This window comes from Schistocerca nitens, chromosome 7, assembly GCF_023898315.1.
Source record: "Schistocerca nitens isolate TAMUIC-IGC-003100 chromosome 7, iqSchNite1.1, whole genome shotgun sequence".
Lineage (NCBI taxonomy): Eukaryota > Metazoa > Arthropoda > Insecta > Orthoptera > Acrididae > Schistocerca > Schistocerca nitens.
The window spans coordinates 429,910,651-429,932,018 of NC_064620.1; the positions used below are offsets into that span (position 1 = coordinate 429,910,651).

Here is a 21,368-nt window from a genome sequence, read left to right on the forward strand (position 1 = left end):
CTGTATCATACTTGTTAAAGTATGCCCCCTTATTTCTCTTAATTTGCCTGCATGGCAGCTGTAATGTTTTTTCCAGGAAAAGCAGTTTCTCCCACCATGAATGCTGCTCACTTTCCATTTTACAGAAGGACTATAACCCCTCCCTCCACAAACCCTGTCCAACTCTCTCATGTGAGTAGACTAAATAATTCCACTGAGCTTGTCTTTATGCAGTGGGGTTATTTTTAGTTTATTAAATGAGTACTTATTTGCAGTTGTTAAGTGACCTTTTACATAAAATATGTTCCTATAAACAGTGGCTGAGAAGTGGTTAATGTGTAAGTGTGATGTTGTCAGTAACCCATGCAGTGTTGGTGGGAAAAGAAAGGGATTGAACTGATAAATGTGGCATCTTGCTGCTGTCTGTTGTTGACAACATATTGCAAAGCTGTGTAGCCAAGATGTAGACACATGGTGGTGAATTAAAGAATCGCCAGAAAGATACTGCACTTCTCTCACCATTAATTGTTTTACTATTAGATTTAATAAGTCTCTCCTTTTCAGAAATTGCTTGCACTTGTAGAGTGGGCTGCACTGATGGTACTGCTTACCACACTTACACAGTATATCCAGCACGATGTGTATCAGTAAGCCTGATGGAATAAGACTGACCATGTTCAAGTCTAGTTCTGCCGTAATGCAATGCTTGACTTACATTGAAATTTTTGAAATTCTATAAGATCTAGGTGATCTATTTCTGTTACAGAGGGAACCAATTTATGCCTCTTCAGATGTTGGTAATTCTGAGGGTGGGACATTTGATACCACTCATGCTGTGAAAAATATTCCAGTCATTGATAGTGGAGACAATGTAGTCAACATTGTCAAATACATTTTGCCAGTCTGTTATACTTGGGACAGGCTCTGCAATGTGGTATACTTTTGACAGCTCTGGCTGTGAAGCTTTTTTTATATAATAGCTCATTTAACAACTGCAAATAAACTGCACTAAATCAACTGCAAAGAATGTCATTATATGAACACTAAGGATAGAGGATCTATTCCATCTACTCACATAAGAGAATTGGGCAGGAAATGTTGGAGAGTACAGCCTGTCTAAACAGAAAAGCGAGCAGCAGTCATGTTGGAGGAAGCTGTTTTTCCCAGAAGAACATTACAGCTGCCATACAGGATCAGTGTTGGGGCCCCTCCTGTTCCTTATTTATATAAATGATATGCTGTTTAGTATTATGGGTAACTCTAAAATATTTCTGTTTGCTGATGACACTAGCTTAGTAGTAAAGGGTGTTGTGTGCAACACTGGCTTGATTTCAAATAGTGCAGTACATGACCTAAGTTCATGGCTTGTGGAAAATAAACTAATGCTAAATCACAGTAAGATTCAGTTTTCACAGTTTCCAGCACACAATTGAACAAAACCTGACGTTTTAATTTCACAGAATAGGCATATGATTAGTGAAACTGAACAGTTCAAATTTCTGGGTGTTCAGATAGATAGTAAGCTGTCGTGGAAAGTCCATGTTCAGGATCTTCTTCAAAGATTTAATGCTGCCATTTTAGTATTCGAATGGTATCAGAAGTGAGAGATCATTCGACAAGAAACTTAGTCTGCTTTCTTATTTTCATTCACATATGTCGTATGGTATTGTATTTTAGGGTAAGTCTTCCCATTCTAAACGCATATTTTTGGCTCAGAAACGGGCGGTTCGGGCAACAGGTGGTGTAAGTTCACGAACCTCTTGATGACCCCTGCTCAGGAGTCTTTACTGTAATTTCTTGTTAACAATGTTAGCTTATTCCCAAGAATAAGCTCCTTTAACTTGGTTAATACTCAGCAGAAATCAAACCTGCATTTGGATCGGACTTCCTTAACTCTTGTGCAGAAAGGTGTGCAGTATACTGCTGCATCCATTTTCAATAAGCTGCCACTCGAATTCTAAAATCTGAGCAGTAATCCAAACCCTTTCAAATCAAAACTGAAGAGTTTCCTCATGGGTCACTCCTTCTGTTCTGTCAAGGAGCCCCATGAAAAATTAAGCTGATTTTTGTTGTATTGTTGATTGCGTTTACTTAAACTTATGGACTGACTTCTTTTGGGTTCATAAACATTTATTTTTATCTGTTATCTGTTATTACTTTTATGTTGTAATGTCATGTACTGACACATTCCATGACCTCGGACATTTGCACCTCAATTTGGTCCTACAGAACTTGACATGTAAATAAAAAAATAAAGGGATGTCAAGCAGTCAGTTTCCCGTCTAACAGTGTAGAACACTGTGCAGAGATTTATGTAGATTCTCTCCTTATGCTTTTTTTGTGTTGGTATTCTTACTAATTCATATCTGTATTCCATGTATACTGAAAACACTTTCTGGAAAATAAATTCATCTGGGCATGTTTGCACACTGTACCACCAATTATTTTCAAGGTAAGCTGCAGGAGGTATGATATAACTTTCTGAAATACCCAGTTGTTGCTTTATGTGATGTAGTGGGGTAGAGAGGATGGGGAATAGCACGCTCACTCTTCAGTTTGCATACATATGGAAGATGGAAGTGCGTGACCACAATCTGGTGACCTATCTTCACTCAAAGTTCTAACCTCTATCCTCTCTTTTCCACCCTGTTTCACCCTCAGACCACTATTAATCCTTTCGCACGGTTATCCTGCACTGAGGTGTGGTATACACATTTAATATTTGTTATTGACCCACTTTATTTAAAACTGAACATAAATTTTATACTACTGAAACATAATTTTTAATACTGTGTATTTTTTCCACTTCTTGCAACTATTAGTCCCTGAGAAAAAAAAATGAAGGAACTTTTTTGTAGGAAGTTCAATGCAGTTCAGTTTTGTACTGTAAAACATTTTGGATAGAAGGCTCTGTTTTCGAGATATTCCAGAGCAACGTAAAAATGCGACCTTTAAATGCCCCCTCACCACCCACGTTCACCCAATAGCGGTCAGGATTTTTTATTTGTTGTTCATCACACTTCATCCTACCACTGCAGAAAAATGTCCTCTAATTTTCCTTCGTAGACTGAACTTTTAGGCGGAAACACCTCTAGTGTTCTGTACGTAGCTGTTGAATAATAAACACAGACTGTACCACACATAACTCTCTACATCATTAGGTCATCAACAGATTTGCAGAAAACATGCGGCCAGCCTCCCTACACTGCCCATTGGTCACAGTCTGCACCGTATCAAGAGTATGACGATTTCATCAGCTGAATTAAACGTTTGTGGCTTGCAGAAGGATGTATACAGTCCAGTCAGACTGAAGTAATAACCTAACAAAAGCTTGAATAACCACTTTTTGCAGGACTGCCCACTGCAGGATGTGCAGGAAGAGATCAGTGAGGTTCTAGAAGGCACTGATGGGGATGTGGGGCCATGCCAACTAGAAGTGGTCACATAGATGCTTGATTGGGTTTAAATCCAAGGAGTTTCGTGGTCAGGGGAGTACGGTAAACTCATCCTGATGCTCCTCATATCACCCATGTACATGGCAAGTTGCATGTTGCATTGTCCTGCTGGTAGATACAATCGTCTGAGGAAAAAGAAATTGCATGTAGCGTGGACATGGTTACTAAGGATAGACGTTTACTAGCGTTGATCCAGTGTGCCTTCCAGTCTGACGAGATCACTCAGGGAATGTCACGAAAACATTACCCAGACCGTGGTACTCCCCCCCCGTTTGCTCTCAGACGACAGACGTTTCACGCCTTCAGCACCAATGGCCATCTGTCCACTGGAGCATAATACGTGATTCATCTGAAAAGGCATCAGTCGCCACTCAATGGGCATCCAGTTTAGGTATTGGCGTTCAAATTGCAGCCTTTGTCACTGATTGATGAACAGTATTCAGCACGAGGGCGTGAACCAGACGCTTGCTGTGGAGACACATATACAGCAAAATTCTCTAAACGGTAGTTGAAGAGACACGATTGGTAGCCCCTTGGTTCATTTGGGCACTCAATCACGCAACATGCCTATTCGGCTGTACACATTTCTGCAGCCATCTTTCACCCCTGTCACCTGTGGCCCAGGGTGCACTACAGTTGTCTTGTCGCTGGTTTTGGATAGTACCGTTTTGCAGTACCAAGCGAGGTGGCGCAGTGCTTAGCACACTGGACTCGCATTCGGGAGGACGACGGTTCAATCCCATCTCCAGCCATCCTGATTTAGGTTTTCCGTGATTTCCCTAAATCGCTTCAGGCAAATGCCGGGATGGTTCCTTTGAAAGGGCACGGCCGATTTCCTTCCCAATCCTTCCCTAACCCGAGCATGAGCTCCGTCTCTAATGACCTCGTTGTCGACGGGACGTTAAACACTAACCACCACCACCACCGTTTTGCAGTGCACCACCATGCACGCGAACAGTATGAAAACTTAGACGTTTCGGAAATGTTTTAACCCTTTGCACAAATGGCAGTGATAACCCACTTTTGGACTTCATATAAATCGCTCCGTTTCCGCATTATGAATGCAATGTTTTCCGCGTCCCTCATGACACACTGTACAGGGTGAGACACTAACTATTGCCACATGGAAAAAATGGTTCAAATGGCTCTGAGCACTATGGGACTTAACATCTGAGGTCATCAGTCTCCTAGAACTTAGAACTACTTAAACCTAACTAACCTAAGGATGTCACACACATCCATGCCCGAGGCAGGATTCGAAACTGCGACTGCAGCGGTCCCGCGGTTCCAGACTGAAGCGCCTAAAACCGCTCGGTCACAGCGGTCGGTTTGCCACGAGGAATAGCTCCGAAAGTATGATAGGACCTGAAAAGTTTGTGGGACAGAAGTTGCATGGGACAACGGGGGCCATAATATGACGTTGGTTTTTTGTTGCTAGTGGGGTCGCGTCAGAGATATGGTCAACTTAGTTTTTCTTTTTCTAAATGGGATGCCACAGTTAGGTACTTATTTTCTGATTGCGGCTATCGGGACGAATCCAATGATGTGTAACAGTAAGGTCTTTGAAGGTCAATGAAGGTAAAAAAGGTGGCATGAACGTCCATTTACAGAAGGTGTTCCAAGTGATGACATTGGTATCAAGGCAGTGCTGCAATCTCCTTATCATGTCTTGAATGGTGTTCCTTATGAGTTCGGCACTTATCGGAGCACATGCTCTGACAATTATCTCTCGTATAATGGGCAAATAGTAAATATTCGCAGAACACGGCGTATCCACTGTTTACATTGACATGTAAACACCATTCGACGGTTTCGCAGTACAACACTAATAGGAACGGTAAGACTAGTATCGTCGAATCAAGCAAATGTGAATGATGTATTCCTTCGAAGAAAAGTCGATATGCTTCTCATTCACGGAGAATGCTGACGAAATTCAGTGATAGCTAGTGACTTATACGTTGAAAGATATCCTCAACGTACCTACCCTACAAGTCGTAAATTTAAATATGTGTATTATAAATTGAGAACAACTGGATGTTGAACGCATCGGGAACATATCCGGCAAAGGAAAGTTACTAACGAGGAATCGGAAATTGGTAGGCTACTCTTGCCGCTGTGGTTCGAGATCCTTGAGTTAGTTCGCGTCAAATCGTTAGGGAATCTGGTTCAAAATGGTTCGAATGGCTCTGAGCACAATGCGACTTAACTTCTGAGGTCATCAGTCGCCTATAACTTAGAATTAATTAAACCTAACTAACCTAAGGACATCACACACATCCATGCCCGTGGCAGGATTCGAACCTGCGACCGGAGCGGTCGCTCGGTTCCAGACTGTAGCACCTAGAACCGCACGGCCACTCCGGCCGGCAGGGAATCTGGCATGAGCCAGAGTAGTGTTGTTCCTGTTCTGCATCGCCATAAATATCATCCTTAGCGTATCAGTCTCTACCAAGAATTAACTCGTACGAATTGTATGCGTCGCATTGAATTCTGCCGATAGGCTCAACTTAAGATTCAGTGGGATGACACATTTATTAATTTGATTTTATTTACTGACAAGGCTACATTCTTGAACCATGGAAATGTTAATTTGCAAAACATGCATTATTGGGCAACTGAAAAACCCGTGGTCAGTGAATTTATGGTGTGGAATTCTGCGGGACAGAATTCTAGGCCCCTATATCATCGAAGGAAATCTTAATGGTAGGACGTACACCACATTCCTGTAAGAAACGTTAGGTCTGTTGTTGTAAGAGATACCTTTACGAACAAGGAACAGAATGTGGTATCAACACGATGGATGTCCGGCACATTTCTCTCTGATGGCTAGAAATGAATTGCAGGGACAGTTCCCAAATCGTTGGATTGGACGCAGAGGAGATATGTCGTGGCTAGCTCGTTCGCCAGACTTGACGTCTCTTGATTTTTTCTTGCGTGGATTCGTAAAAGACATTGTTTATAAATACGTTCCAACTACACTAGAAGATATGCGAGAGAGAACTGTCAGAGCATGTGCTTCGATAAGTGCCGATGTGATAAGGAATACCACCCAATCCATGACAAGAAGATTGCAGCACTGCATGGATACCAATGGTCCTCACTTCGAACACCTTCTGTAAATGGACGTTCATGACACCTTTGTGACCTTCGTTGAACTTCGAAGATCTTACTGTTATACATTACTCAATTCGTCTCTATAGCCGCTATTAGAAAATAAGTACCAAACTATAGCACCCCACTTACAAAAACAAAACAAAAAAATGGTTCAAATGGCTCTGAGCACTGTGGGACTTAACGTCTGAGTTCATCAGTCCCCTAGAATTTAGAACTACTTAAACCTAACTAACCTAAGAACATCACACACATTCATGCCTGAGGCAGGATTCGAACCTGCGACCGTAGCGGTCGCGCGTTTCCAGACTGAAGCGCCTAGAACCGATCGGCCACATCGGCCGGCCTACAAAAACAAAGCTGACCATATCTCTGAAGCGACCTCCACGTAGCAACAAAAAAACCAACGTCATACTATGCCCCCCCCCCCTCCCCCATTGTGCCATGCAACTTTTGTCCCACAAACGTTTCTGCTCCTGTCATACTTTCGGAGTTATACTTGGCGTCAATAGTTAGTGACACCCTGGTATATTCCGCCCACTACTAGTGCTGACTCCTGCCGGCTGTACCGTTCCTTGACATCATTTTCCACCCAAAAACTACAGGGTGTTTCAACCACAATGTTTTACCAAAATATCACCCATACGGACAGATATCTGCACGCTACCAGCTACCACCTACCACCTACCATCATCCAGTATAGAAACATTCTGTTTTTAGGACCCCGGTTCATCGAGCGGAAGCCGTTTCAGACTCTGGAGACCAGCCATGGAAACTGAGTCTCTTATGGGAAGTGTTAAAAGAAAACGGCTCCAAAACCGCCAAATTTCTCAAACCATCTCGCCGAAAACTTGTAAGAAAAAGGACAGCTAGGAGGATACGAAGACGCAGGTGTTTCTGCATTTCTGCTTCTCAGTAATAGGAAAGATACACCTGCTCCGAAAAAGGCTTAAAAGCAATTCAGTCTTCAGGTCTCCAACAAACAACTCTTGAGGCCTGTAGAAGGTGATGTAGGCCCCAGAACGCCAGGGACATACAAAAGCCCGTGTAGTTGTAGACAGTTTTATGCCGGACAGACTGTGCACACTTTTAAGCAGCGTCGTATAGAACAGCAACAATAAGCTCACAACAGTCGCCGAAGGCCATTCGGCCGAAAGCTTCTGGTGTTTTAACCGCTTCACGCATCTGGAAGCTCGAGAAAATTTTACTCATATTTACAGTCTGACAGTTTTCACATTTATCAACAGGTGCGTAGATTAGTAATGTGATGATAACGTCTTTCTGGATATCTGGTTGTAAGTAACGCATTTCACAAATTTTTGACACCGACTGAAATAACTTTCTATTTTCTACACCTCCTATGGATTTCATTAAGTCCGAAGGTATATCCTCGACCTTTCCATACTTGTTTGAGCTCAAATCACTCGGTGCTTTGTCAAACTATGACCGCGTTACTGGACCACCTGTCTCTTCCATGTCAGTGTAAGGCTTACGCTTCGCATAAACAAGAGAAGCAGTAATTTTAATGATATCCAGCAAGCGTTGTAAACATCCCATTATTTCAATTACATGATTGTTCTGAAGTTACTATAGAAAATCCGGCCGTGGTAGCTGAGCGGTCTAGGCCCTTCAGTATGGAACCGCGCGACCACTACGGTCGCAGGTTCGAATCCTGCCTCGGGCATGGATGTGCGTGATGTCCTTATGTTAGTTAGGTTTAAGTTGTTCTAAGTTCTAGGGGACTGATGACATCAGATGTTAAGTCCCATAGTGCTCAGAGCCATTTGAACCAATTTTTCTATAGAAAAACAAACTTGGTTTGCATTCATAAAAGGTTTCCTCTCATCGCAAAACTTGGTAGAAAAGCACGTGTAATGCATAATTTCACCAAATATTGGCGAGGAAAGCTGGTGATGTGTATATGGAATATGTTTTGATGCAATCTGCTCCGACGGCCGTGGTGGCCGTGCGGTTCTAGGCGCTTCAGTCTGGAACCGCGTGACCGCTACGGTCGCAGGTTGGAATCCTGCCTCGGGCATGGATGTGTGTGATGTACTTAGGTTCGTTAGGTTTAAGTAGTTCTAAGTTCTAGGGGACTGATGACCACAGCAGTTAAGTCCCATAGTGCTCAGAGCCAGCCAATCTGCTCCGAGGTCAAAATAAAAACAAAGGGGGGACGAAATCCTCTACGCTTTTATTACAGTCCCTTGTTTCAACTTGTTTCAAAGCTACTTGCAGAATTCTCATGAACCCTGGAAGCACAATACTTTCCTGGAAATTTATTGGCAATCCCAAATTTTCCTTTGACATTTTTTTTCATGCTTTTTATGAAAAGATCAATAAATAAAATAGATTGAGCATTATTTCGGTTTATTTGCAATGTAAGTCACGTAAAAACTGAAAATAAAGAAAAAGTTTCCTCACAGAGGTTTCACCTCACGATGTGCAGATCACCGTTCTGTACCCTTCCCGCTGCGCCGGCCGGAATGGCCGTGCGGTTCTAGGCGCTACAGTCTGGAGCCGAGCGACCGCTACGGTCGCAGGTTCGAATCCTGCCTCGGGCATGGATGTGTGTGATGTCCTTAGGTTAGTTAGGTTTAATTAGTTCTAAGTTCTAGGCGACTGATTCCCTCAAAAGTTAAGTCGCATAGTGCTAAGAGCCATTTTGAACCTTCCCGCTGCGCCAGTTACTGCCTAAGAACTAAGCTAACATAAACGGTACATATCTGGCCCAACACGCACCAAAAGTACTATTTTTTTCTAAGCACTCCCATCTGGAATTCTCACTTCTGTCGCTTTCGTTTCTGGTGAAGTTCTGCATGTACCATAAATCTGGACACAATTGATGATGACGCGTTGGCTCTGTCCCGTGTTGGATAACAACATCTTGAAGCAGAAACAAGCATTCTGACGGCTGCTAGTGGGTGTACAAGCTGTGTGAAAAACGGTGTCACATGCTCCTACAGGAGGTAGTACTGGCCAAAAGTAGGAGAAAAGTTCCTATAATTACACACCTGGAAACCAATACAATTTGAGATATGACTATTTTACTTGTGACGAGGAATGTGTAGGTTCTGTGATGCCTGCAGGATTCAATACACACGTCTGACGAGATGCAATTCCTCGAACAAGTGATGATGATGTTTGGTTTGAGGGGTGCTCAACTGCGCGCTCATCAACGTCTGTGCAAAGTCCCAATTTTTAGACACTCCAACTTTTTCACACCGTCGAATCGAGACACAGTCACAAATGATTATGATGATGATGAAATGATGAGGACAGGACCCCGTGATCCAGAGGCAGGAGCCCTCCTCGAGCAAGTGAAGCATCAGGATCATTTCAGTATCAATGTATGAGCAAGAACTATTGGTGGCAGACCCGTAGAAAAATGGTTCAAATGGCTCTGAGCACTATGCGACTTAACTTCTGAGGTCATCATTCGCCTAGAAATTAGAACTAATTAAACCTAACTAATCTAAGGACATCACACACATTCATGCCCGAGGCAGGATTCGAACCTGCGACCATAGCGGTCGCTCGGTTCCAGACTGTAGCGCCTAGAACCGCACGACCACTCCGGCCGGAAAGACCCGTAGATCCATAGACAAATTAACAGGTGCTGTGGATAACTGATTTCAAAAATGGTTCAAATGGCTCTAAGCACTATGGAACTTAACATCTGAGGTCATCAGTCCCCTAGACTTAGAACTACTTAAACGTAACTAACCTAAGGACATCACACACATCCATGCCCGAGGCAGGATTCGAACCTGCGACCGGAGCGGTCGCTCGGCTCCAGACTGTAGCGCCTAGAACCGCACGGCCACTCCGGCCGGCGCAGCGGGAAGGGTACAGAACGGTGATCCGCACATCGTGAGGTGAAACCTCTGTGAGGAAACTTTTTCTTTATTTTCAGTGTTTACGTGACTTACATTGCAAATAAACCGAAATAATGCTCAATCTATTTTATTTATTGATCTTTTCATAAAAAGCATGAAAAAAAATGTCAAAGGAAAATTTGGGATTGCCAATAAATTTCCAGGAAAGTATTGTGCTTCCAGCGTCCATGAGAATTCTGCAAGTAGCTTTGAAACAAGTTGAAACAAGGGACTGTAATAAAAGCGTACGGGATTTCGTCCCCCCTTTGTTTTTATTTTGACCTCCGATCAGATTGCATCAAAACATATTCCATATACACATCACCAGCTTTCCACGCCAGTATTTGGTGAAATTATGCATTACACGTGCTTTTCTACCAAGTTTTGCGATGAGAGGAAACCTTTTATGAATGCAAACCAAGTTTTAGCAGCAACGCGATTCCGGGCTGAAGCGCCTAGAACAGCTCGGCCACAGCGGCCAGCACTGATTTCTGTGTAATGAATCACTGATCATTCCAAAAAGACAACGAGTGTTGCCTCTACACGCTGGATCACCGATCATTTTCTGGGATAGTGTGATAGTACCTATCCGCAACATATCATGGGCGATGGATTGGTCAAGGAGACCCAGTAGCATAGTCTCCCCATTCATAGGACCTCAATCCATTAGATTTCTGGCTGTGGATTATTTAAAGGCATTGGTTTGCGCACAACCCGTCGACAATGTGCAGATTTTAGAGGATCGTGTGATCAACGCAAGTGCTGCAATCCAAAATTTGAAAGAACGCTTGATTCACTGTGAAGAAGTGCTGAATGATGTGTCAGAATGCGTGATAGAGTCCGCGCAGGATACGGTTGCCGACGTGCGGTGACCAATTTTCGTTCAAAGCGCTTGGCGAGTTCATTCGCTTGTTGAGAAGGGTAGGCCAACACTATCCGCCAACTCTCGGCCAGGCGGCGATGACAGAATTGAGGCGGACGCCCTGCAATCTTTCTCGAACGATTTTACAGAAAATTTTCGAAAAAAGCAATTCATTTTTGTTTTACTTGTAGCTTTATGTGTCAGGTTCATTATGATGTGCGCATCATTTCGTTCATGGTCGTAGCTACTGTGATATTGCCGGCCGCGGTGGTCTAGCGGTTCTAGGCGCTCAATCCGGAACCGCGCGACTGCCACGGTCGCAGGTTCGAATCCTGCCTCGGGCATGGATGTGTGTGATGTCCTTAGGATAGTTAGGTTAAAGTAGTTCTAAGTTCTAGGGGACTGATGACCACAGATGTTAAGTCCCATAGTGCTCAGAGCCATTTGAACCATTTTACTGTGATATTTACGTGGAAGTAAGACACTGCGCGAAATTCGGAAAAGTTTGCAATGAAAAATAGTGGTCAATATGATTTTGCGTCTGGTGCATATTACGTATGAAATTTAGCTAACATGTTGCATTTTTAAACGTAGGCTTCCGCGGCCATTCTCACAGTCAATAAAATTTTTCTGGGTTTGTGACAGCATTGTCAATATGTAACACTACTGACGTTTTATTCACTGTGGCAAGTGACCTTCTTCAGCGTGTTTTTGTTTACAAAAAAGGTCATTGTCTACAAAAAGCGGTCATTTGGAACAGTGGCCGAAACATCGTAGTTTTAAATATTGACAATGCGGTCATAAACGCAGAAAAATTTTGCTGTCTGAGTATTTTTCTTTAGACCCGGGTGGAAGTCTCCATCTGTCACCAATCTCGAGAAAACTGATCTGACGTAGCACACTAATTTGCGGTTGCGTTTGCCAGCGATAAAACCAGAGTCCCCGGGTTCCCGGGTTCGATTCCCGGCGGGGTCAGGGATTTTCTCTGCCTCGTGATGACTGGGTGTTGTGTGCTGTCCTTAGGTTAGTTAGGTTTAAGTAGTTCTAAGTTCTAGGGGACTGATGACCATAGATGTCAAGTCCCATAGTGCTCAGAGCCATTTGAACCATTTGAAAACCAGAGTCAGATATCCGCAACATTCCTCATGTTTCATAAATGGTCTGAGATACTGAAATGAGACTTTGGCAAATGATAGAGGAGAGTATTTTGCCGTATGGTTATTATGCAACACGTCATTATCTACCGTGTTATTCCACTAACTACAGCCTTTTTCGATGAAAAACTGTATTTTTAAGGGCCATCGATAGCTGGTGAAATGAGTAATGCTGCAGATTTTGAAACAATCTAAGTGAAGACATTACACGTTTATTTTGCACTCAGGATGTGCTTTTTCACAATATACTGATTTTTATTTTCCTCAGCTTCTCAGTAAATAAGTTTAATAAAACTATGTTTCAGAATTCTCTCGCAATTGCGTCTGCACAACATGTTAGTGAGGTGAGACTGTGTAAACTCCGCTGTGTTTCGGCAGAACAACAAAATTTTAACATAGCAACAAGAGAAATGTGTAGGTTTTACTCAAAATTTGCTACTCGCGACACGTCTCTGGTTAACAAGACAGGCAAAAATAAATCGCTGCATTTTCGGCAGAATTCTTTTTACATAGTAACCGAAGAAGAGATGACAGATCTTTTTGATGGTCACCATGAAAATGTGGGCGTGGAGGGTCCCCGCTTAATATGTACAAAAAATATCAGTGTAGGCTTCAGTTTAGATTGGCCCTTCCCTTCCAGCGCTCGGCATTTCCCCTACAGCGCCTGCCCGCAGCCCCCACCACTACCACTGTCCCCACGTGTGTCCTGGTGTCTGTGCATCTATCGGTCACGGTATTCTGCGCGGATTTAACCACATGCAGCACTGCCGGTAGTGTCTACTTCTACATAGCAGACAGATGAGGATGGGGAGTCAGACCGGCCGACATCTCAACCAATACTGGTTTCTGGGCCCAAATCATCGCCAAATTCCCACAATGTTTCACTCTTGGGATTTAACCTCGGCTGAAAATTCTGAACAGTGTGAAGCAAGAGACATCTGGATAAATGACTTTCTTCTGTTATTACATAGTCCAAGCCATATGGCCTCGACACTACGTTTTCTAGTTAGGCATTTGAATCACTGATGAGTAGTTCTGGAATTCTCGCTCTGCTGTTCCCTGCTTATGGAGCTTCCTTTGTGCTGCCCCGGTGCTGGCACGGTTTGCGAGTGTGACATTCAAATCTGCAGTGATTTGTGCAGCTGTCATCCTTTATTTTTCGTTACAATATTCTTCAAAGACCGTCTGTCATGATCACTCAACACATACTTTTGTGCACGTTTGACTCGGTGGGTGATGTTTTTCCCCTTTCCTTGTATGTGATCTACATCTTCAATACGGTGTCTCCTGAAACAGTAAACACTTTGGCTTCCTTGGTTACTAAAACACCCACCTTACGAGTGTCAATAATTTCAAAAATGGTTCAAATGGCTCTAAGCACTATGGTACTTAACATCTGAGGTCATCAGTCCCCTAGACTTAGAACTAATTAAACCTAACTAACCTAAGGACATCACACACATCAATGCCCGAGGCAGGATTCGAACCTGCGACCGTAGCAGCAGTGCTTTTCCGGACTGAAGCGCCTAGAACCTCTCGGCCACAGCGGCCGGCGTCTACAATTTGCCAATGTTCGAATTTACTTAGCTAAGACAACTATACAGAACACAGTTCTGTCCACGACTAACGTTTGCAACATATTGAGGACACGACAAAGGTGATATTGGTGGTCAGATACAACAGCGCAACCTGCATGCTTGGGTAGCATCTGCATTTATGTTCAAGTATGCAGTTCTAATGGTGTTTCCATATTTTTGTCCAACCGCTCTTTTAGCAACAAACTCTCATTATTTCGACGTCATTATTGTCAAAATATAGAAATCAGAAGTAGGCCCTCAGCAGAAACATTACTCACTTACCGCTATGTTTTTCAATGCTATGTGAACCTGCAAAGAGGGGAAAGGGTGTTTTTTCAGTCGCTTCCAGCTTCGGGAAGCAGGACTGTTTTTCCTTCTGATAATATATCACGGTTGCTCCACCGTGGCCATAGAATGGGAGGATTTATATTTGAGAACGGCTGTTATTTTTTTCTTTGTGGAAGCTCTTTCCTCTTCTGTCTTGCCTCTCTCAACTCACTGTGGTTTTATATATTTGTCATTGTGCCAACTTTTGGGGGCAGGCTGAACTGTTATATTATTCTGAAATATCGTGGAGAACAGTATCGCTAGTAAATCTTGTTACTCTTTACCGGTTTCGACAGAGCTGTGCTGTCATCGTGGGATCTTGTAACACAGAAGTTCATGAACCGTGTAGTATTTATTGTTGGCAACACATACAGTCGTCTTGAGAATGGGTGACTTTATTTGGCTGTAGTATTCTCTACAGTCGGCCAGGCCGCGATAAACCAAATTAAATGTGTCCTGTGTTCAACATAGCTTGTATTTTCTTACAATCCTTGCCACTTCAGAGGGTCAAAGTTTTAATGGTACTTTATTGTCCGAAAGTTACCTGAGAAATATGGAAACGAATATATTTTGTCTGATAAAAAGTATCTGAATACCTATCATAGGACATCAGTGTGGGGTGTGTCCACCCTTCTCCTTCACGATGGAATGAACTCTGATGGAAAGATTTGCAATAAGGGGAACTGCAGCCCACTTTTCCTCAACAGCCGAAATCAGAGAAGGTAGAGATATTGCACTATCGGGTCTGGAGCAAAGACTGCCCGTCCCATTGGGTTCAGGTCGAAAGTCTAGGCAGACCAGTCCATGTCCGAAACTCGTGGTCTAGTGGCTAGCGTTGTTGCCTCTGGATCATGGGGTCCCGGGTTTGATTCCCGACCGGGTTGGGGATTTTCTCTGCCTGAGGACTGGGTGTTTGTGTTGTCCTCATCATTTCATCATCATCATTCGTGACAGTGGCTAGATTTGACTGTGAAAAAAATTATGGGGACTTTGTACGGGCGCTGATGAGTGCACAGTTGAGCGCCCCACAAACCAAACATCATCATCATCACAGACCAGTCCATTTCGGGAATGGTATTGTCCACAAACCATCGTCTCTCAGATGATGTTTTATGACAGTGTACGTTGACATGATGGTACAAACAACCATCGTCTCCATACTGTTTGTCTGCTCTACGCAGTACACAATGCTATTAAATGTGTTGATGTCCTTCCGCATTTAGTGTATTTGTAAGCGCAATAAGGGACCTCACCCTAATCAAGAATAACATCCGCAGACTGTAACATCAGCTCCTCAATAGTTCACCGTCGGCTCTACACATGGTGGCAGGCGACGCTCTTCAGCAAACGCAAAACCAAACCGTTCCCTCCGACTGCGACGGGGTACAGCGTGATTCATCACTCCAAATGTCCGCCCCGATAGCTGAGTGGTCAGCGTCATGGATTGCCGTCCTATGAGCCCGAGTTCGATTCCCAGCTGGGTCGGGGATTTTCTCCTCTTAGGGACTGGGTGTTGTGCTGTCTTCATCATCATTTCATCCCCATCCGGCGCGAAGGTCGCCCAGTGTGGCGTCGAATGTAATAAGACCTGCACCAAGGCGGCCGGACTTGCCTCGCAGGGGGCCTTCCGGCCAATGACGGCAAACGCTCATTTCCATCACTCCAAATCACATTTCCCGTCATCCACTGCCCAGTGCCCTCGCTCTTTACACAACCTCAAGCGTCGCTTAGCATTGGCTGTAGAAATATATAACTTTTGAGGAACTGCTGGACCATTGTACCCCTTTATATTCAACTCCATACGCACTGTCCCAGAGCTTGATGGATTGCTGCTGGCACTTTGGAACTCATAAGTAATTCCTTCGGCTGATTTTAAGTGATTTTATATAAGAACGTCTGCAGTGCTTTACGGCCCCTTTCTGCCGATTCATGAGGTTGCCTAGTCTTTGTTTAGCTGCGGTCATTCCTTCATGTTTCCAATTCACAATCCCTTCACCAAACGCATAGCTAGGCAACTTTAGAAGGGTTGAAACATCCCTGACTGATTTGGTACTCACATGATACCAGTCCACGTTGAACGTCCCGGAGCTCTCCTGACAGTCCCATTCTAATGTTAATACTCCTCTACAGACAACACAATACTCTCTCTCGTGATATCTAGTAGTTAATTCCTTGTTATAGAGGGGTTTCTGGATGCTTACAATCAGGCAGTGTAAGTAAAACGTAAACGCTGTTGTTAAAATGACCTCCCTTAACTCCCGACACGCCTCCCCCCCCCCCCCTCCTCCCCTAACCACACGCCACTTGGATCCGCGCCTAAATAAAATACGTCTTTTCCGTAATTCTGTTACATCCTCACGTTGACCCAATTTACAGCTATGACTCCATACATCCGACTGCCACATCTAGACCACCTCAGTGCCGTCAGCGGTGGAGATCACGTCACCGCTTGATACCGGTTTTACTCCACGCGTACTCCATAGTGGCCAGTGTAACGTTTCAAGCGGTTGAACAATATTTTTCTCCGGTGAGCTTACCTTATAAACACAGCAGCAAGAGCTGTACGTCAGGGGTTAGGGATATGAATTTGCATCACAATAACGCGAGGCGAGACAGTGTTCGAATACAAAAGAGGGCAAAGCTTATCTGCACGAACGAAACTGCGGCCAGCGAGGAACGACTCACCTTCCCTTCTCGTAGATGCGGCCCTTGTCGGGCCCCAGCCAGCTCATCTGCTCGCCGCCGCGGCTGACACACGTAACCACGTATGACTCGTCGACGAACCGCACAACTGGCTCGCTCTTCTTCGGCGACAGATGGAAGTCGGACGTGTCGCCAGCTGCCGTCCCTGGAACACGGAAAAACCCAGTCACAACGTGTTGCACCTGAATCAACACTGACGAGCACTCCCACAACACATCAGACACAGAGCTGATAGAAAAAAAACCTGATTCTTGCCTGGCAGTCCCGATAGCTTTCTTGTGAGTTGTAAATACTTACATTCTAAGAAAAAAATAAACGACGCACCACGAAGGAATTATCCGAATTGAACGGAAATCAGTAGATGTGAGGTACATGTACAGACAAAAAAATGATTACAATTTCAGAAAAATTGGATTATTTGTTCAAGAGAACAATTCACAAATTTAGCAACGAGTTGGTCCACCTCTGGTCCTTATGCAAGCAGTTATTCGCCTTGGCATTCGTTAATAGAATTGTTGCATGACCTCCAGAGGGGTATCGTGCCAAATTATGTCTAATTAATGCGTTACATCGTCAAGATCTCGGGATGGTTGGAGAGTCCTACCCATAATGCTCCACACGTTCACAACTGGAGAGAGATCCGGCGACCTTGCTGGCCATGGTAGGTTTTGATGAGCACAAAAACAAGTAGTGGAAACTCTCGCCGGGTACTGGCGGGCATTACCTTGCTGAAATAGACGTCAAGGATGGCTTGCCATTAGGGGCAACAAAACGGGGTGTAGAATGTAGTCGACGTACCGCTGTACTGTAAAGGTGCCGCGGATGAGAACCAAAGGCGTCCTGCTACGAAATAAATGCCACCCCAGAGGATCATCCTCGGTTGTCAGCCCGTATGGTGAGCTACAGTCAGGTTGGTATCCCATTGCAGTCCGGGGCCCCGCAAGACGCATCTTCACTGGTCATCGGGGCTGAATTGAAAGCGGGACTTATCACTGAAGACAGTTATATTCGAGTCAGTGAGATTCCAAGCCACATGTAAAATAACCTGCAGTACCATCTGTCATGCACTGCAAAAACATTACTGACCATTAAAATTGCTACACCACGAAGAAATGCAGATGATAAACGGGTATTCATTGGAAAAATATATTATACTAGAACTGACATGTGATTACATTTTCACGCAATTTGGGTGCATAGATCCTGACGAATCAGTACCCAGAACAACCACCTCTAGCCGTAATAACGGCTTTGATACGCCTGGGCATTGAGTCAAACAGAGCTTGGATGGCGTGTACAGGTACAGCTGCCCATGCAGCTTCAACACGATACCACAGTTCATCAAGAATAGTGACTGGCGTATTCTGACGAGACAGTTGCTTGGCCACCATTGACCAGACGTTTTCAATTGGTGAGAGATCTGGAGAATGTGCTGGCCAGGGCAGCAGTCGAACCTTTTCTATATCCAGAAAGGCCCGTACAGGACATGCGGTCGTGCATTATCCTGCTGAAATGTAGGGTTTCGCAGGGATCGAATGAAGGGTAGAGCCACGGGTCGTAACACATCTGAAATGTAACATCCACTGTTCAAAGTGCCGTCAATGCGAACAAGAGGTGACCAAGACGTGTAACCAATGGCACCCCATATCATCACGCCGGGCGATACGCCAGTATGGCGACGACGAACACACGCCTCAATGTGCGTTCACCGCGATGTCGCCAAACACGGATGCGACCATCATGATGCTGTAGACAGAACCTGGATTCATCCGAAAAAATGACGTTTTACCATTCGTGCACCCAGGTTCGTCCTTGAGTACACCATGGCAGCCACTCCTGTCTGTGATGCAGCGTCAAGGGTAATCGCAGCCATGGTCTCAGAGCTGATAGTCCATGCTTCTGCAAACGTCGTCGAACAGTTCGTGCAGATGGCTGTTGTCTTGCAAACGTCCCCATCTGTTGACTCATGGATCGAGACGTGGCTGCACGATCTGTTACAGCCATGCGTATAAGATGTCTGTCATCTGGACTGCTAGTGATACGAGGCCGTTGGGATCCAGCACGGCGTTTCGCATTACCCTCCTGAACCCACCGATTCCATATTCTGCTAACAGTCATTGGATCTCGACCAATGCGAGCAGCAATGTCGCGATACGATAAACCACAATCGCGACAGGCTACAATCCGACCTTTAGCAAAGTCGGAAACGCGATGGTACGCATTTCTCTTCTTTACACGAGGCATCACAACAACCTTGTGTGAATGCTCTGAAAAGCTAATCATTTGCATATCACAGCATCTTCTTCCTGTCGGTTAAATTCTGCGTCTGTAGCACTTCATCTTCGTGATGTAGCAATTTTAATGACCAGTAGTGTAACTTGCAGAGTATACGCGCAGATGCGATACTTTAGTGGACGTGCGAAGAACGCCAGGAAAGACAGTGCGAGGGGAGTGCTAGGGGCTCCGGCAGTGGTGAGGGTCCAATCCGCTGATAGAGACCTTTCTGGACGGCGTCCACGGCGCTCTGCCCCACTGGCAACGACGCGCTGCTGGCGGCACTCCATCAGGCCGGCGTTTGGCTTTCATACATATTAGATTAGCTGGATGGTGGCCAGGCCGTGTCGCGGATTACTCGACATCCGGGCGGCCTGCGCTGTGCAAACGTCCCGCCAGCCCGTCTGGCGCCGCCGCTGCTCTCGAGGTCTCTCTCACCACCAGTGCGTCCTGCTGTTTCATTTGCTGCACTCCCTGTTCCGTGTCATCCAGTCCACTCGCCACAGACCTCATGCTCTTAAACAGTGCAGTAGGTTACGTCTCTGGGCAAAAAGACTGAAACCGCTTGGGGTTCCTTTGCAGAGCAGATACGTTTTAAGCACTGTAATACCTCCGTCTTATTATTGGCCCTTTAAATTACAAGGATACCAAATAACAAATTTTAATTATTGCGCTTACTGTCTCGAAAGAATCGCTGCGGGGGTAGGAACCACTTACCTATCAAAGCGGTGGGGGTGAAAAAGCAGTGTAGCTCAAGACGCGCGAATACCCAAACTTTCTTCGCACAGCATTTGAGGATGAGAGCACCAAGTGACTTGCAACAAGCTTTACACATAATCTGATACATTCGTAAAACTTTTTCTGGCTGACAAGTCCCACAAAACGATGAAAGGAATGACTTGCAACAAGCTTTACACATAATCTGATACATTCGTCAAACTTTTTCTGGCTGACAAGTCCCACAAAACGATGAAAGGAAACAAGTTTATAGCTTACTACATTTTCGCTGTTTATGCAGTGAAATAGACGCATGGACTATGACGTTTTAATTTATTACTTCTTTGCTAGTAATTGCATTCGCGACACATTTTGTCGACAGTATTCGTATATATCAGCAAAATTATATTATTATACACTCCTGGCAATTGAAATAAGAACACCGTGAATTCATTGTCCCAGGAAGGGGAAACTTTATTGACACATTCCTGGGGGCAGATACATCACATGATCACACTGACAGAACCACAGGCACATAGACACAGGCAACAGAGCATGCACAATGTCGGCACTAGTACAGTGTATATTCACCTTTCGCAGCAATGCAGGCTGCTATTCTCCCATGGAGACGATCGTAGAGATGCTGGATGTAGTCCTGTGGAACGGCTTGCCATGCCATTTCCACCTGGCGCCTCAGTTGGACCAGCGTTCGTGCTGGACGTGCAGACCGCGTGAGACGACGCTTCATCCAGTCCCAAACATGCTCAATGGGGGACAGATCCGGAGATCTTGCTGGCCAGGGTAGTTGACTTACACCTTCTAGAGCACGTTGGGTGGCACGGGATACATGCGGACGTGCATTGTCCTGTTGGAACAGCAAGTTCCCTTGCCGGTCTAGGAATGGTAGAACGATGGGTTCGATGACGGTTTGGATGTACCGTGCACTATTCAGTGTCCCCTCGACGATCACCAGTGGTGTACGGCCAGTGTAGGAGATCGCTCCCCACACCATGATGCCGGGTGTTGGCCCTGTGTGCCTCGGTCGTATGCAGTCCTGATTGTGGCGCTCACCTGCACGGCGCCAAACACGCATACGACCATCATTGGCACCAAGGCAGAAGCGACTCTCACCGCTGAAGACGACACGTCTCCATTCGTCCCTCCATTCACGGCTGTCGCGACACCACTGGAGGCGGGCTGCACGATGTTGGGGCGTGAGCGGAAGACGGCCTAACGGTGTGCGGGACCGTAGCCCAGCTTCATGGAGACGGTTGCGAATGGTCCTCGCCGATACCCCAGGAGCAACAGTGTCCCTAATTTGCTGGGAAGTG

At 45.0% G+C, this 21,368-nt stretch overlaps 1 protein-coding gene across 1 annotated transcript in view; it reads right to left on the reverse strand.

Annotated features, from left to right (window-relative positions):
• Positions 1 to 19,833, reverse strand: part of LOC126195673 (neural cell adhesion molecule 1-B-like) — a 57,822-nt gene extending 37,989 nt beyond the window's left edge. Inside the window, exons 1-2 of the mRNA XM_049934299.1 lie at positions 19,679 to 19,833; positions 17,029 to 17,274 (exon numbers count right to left, since the gene is read on the reverse strand). Coding sequence (XP_049790256.1) covers positions 17,029 to 17,274; positions 19,679 to 19,833 — 401 coding nt within the window. The remainder of the gene's footprint in view (positions 1 to 17,028; positions 17,275 to 19,678) is intronic.
• Positions 19,834 to 21,368: the final 1,535 nt, after the last annotated feature.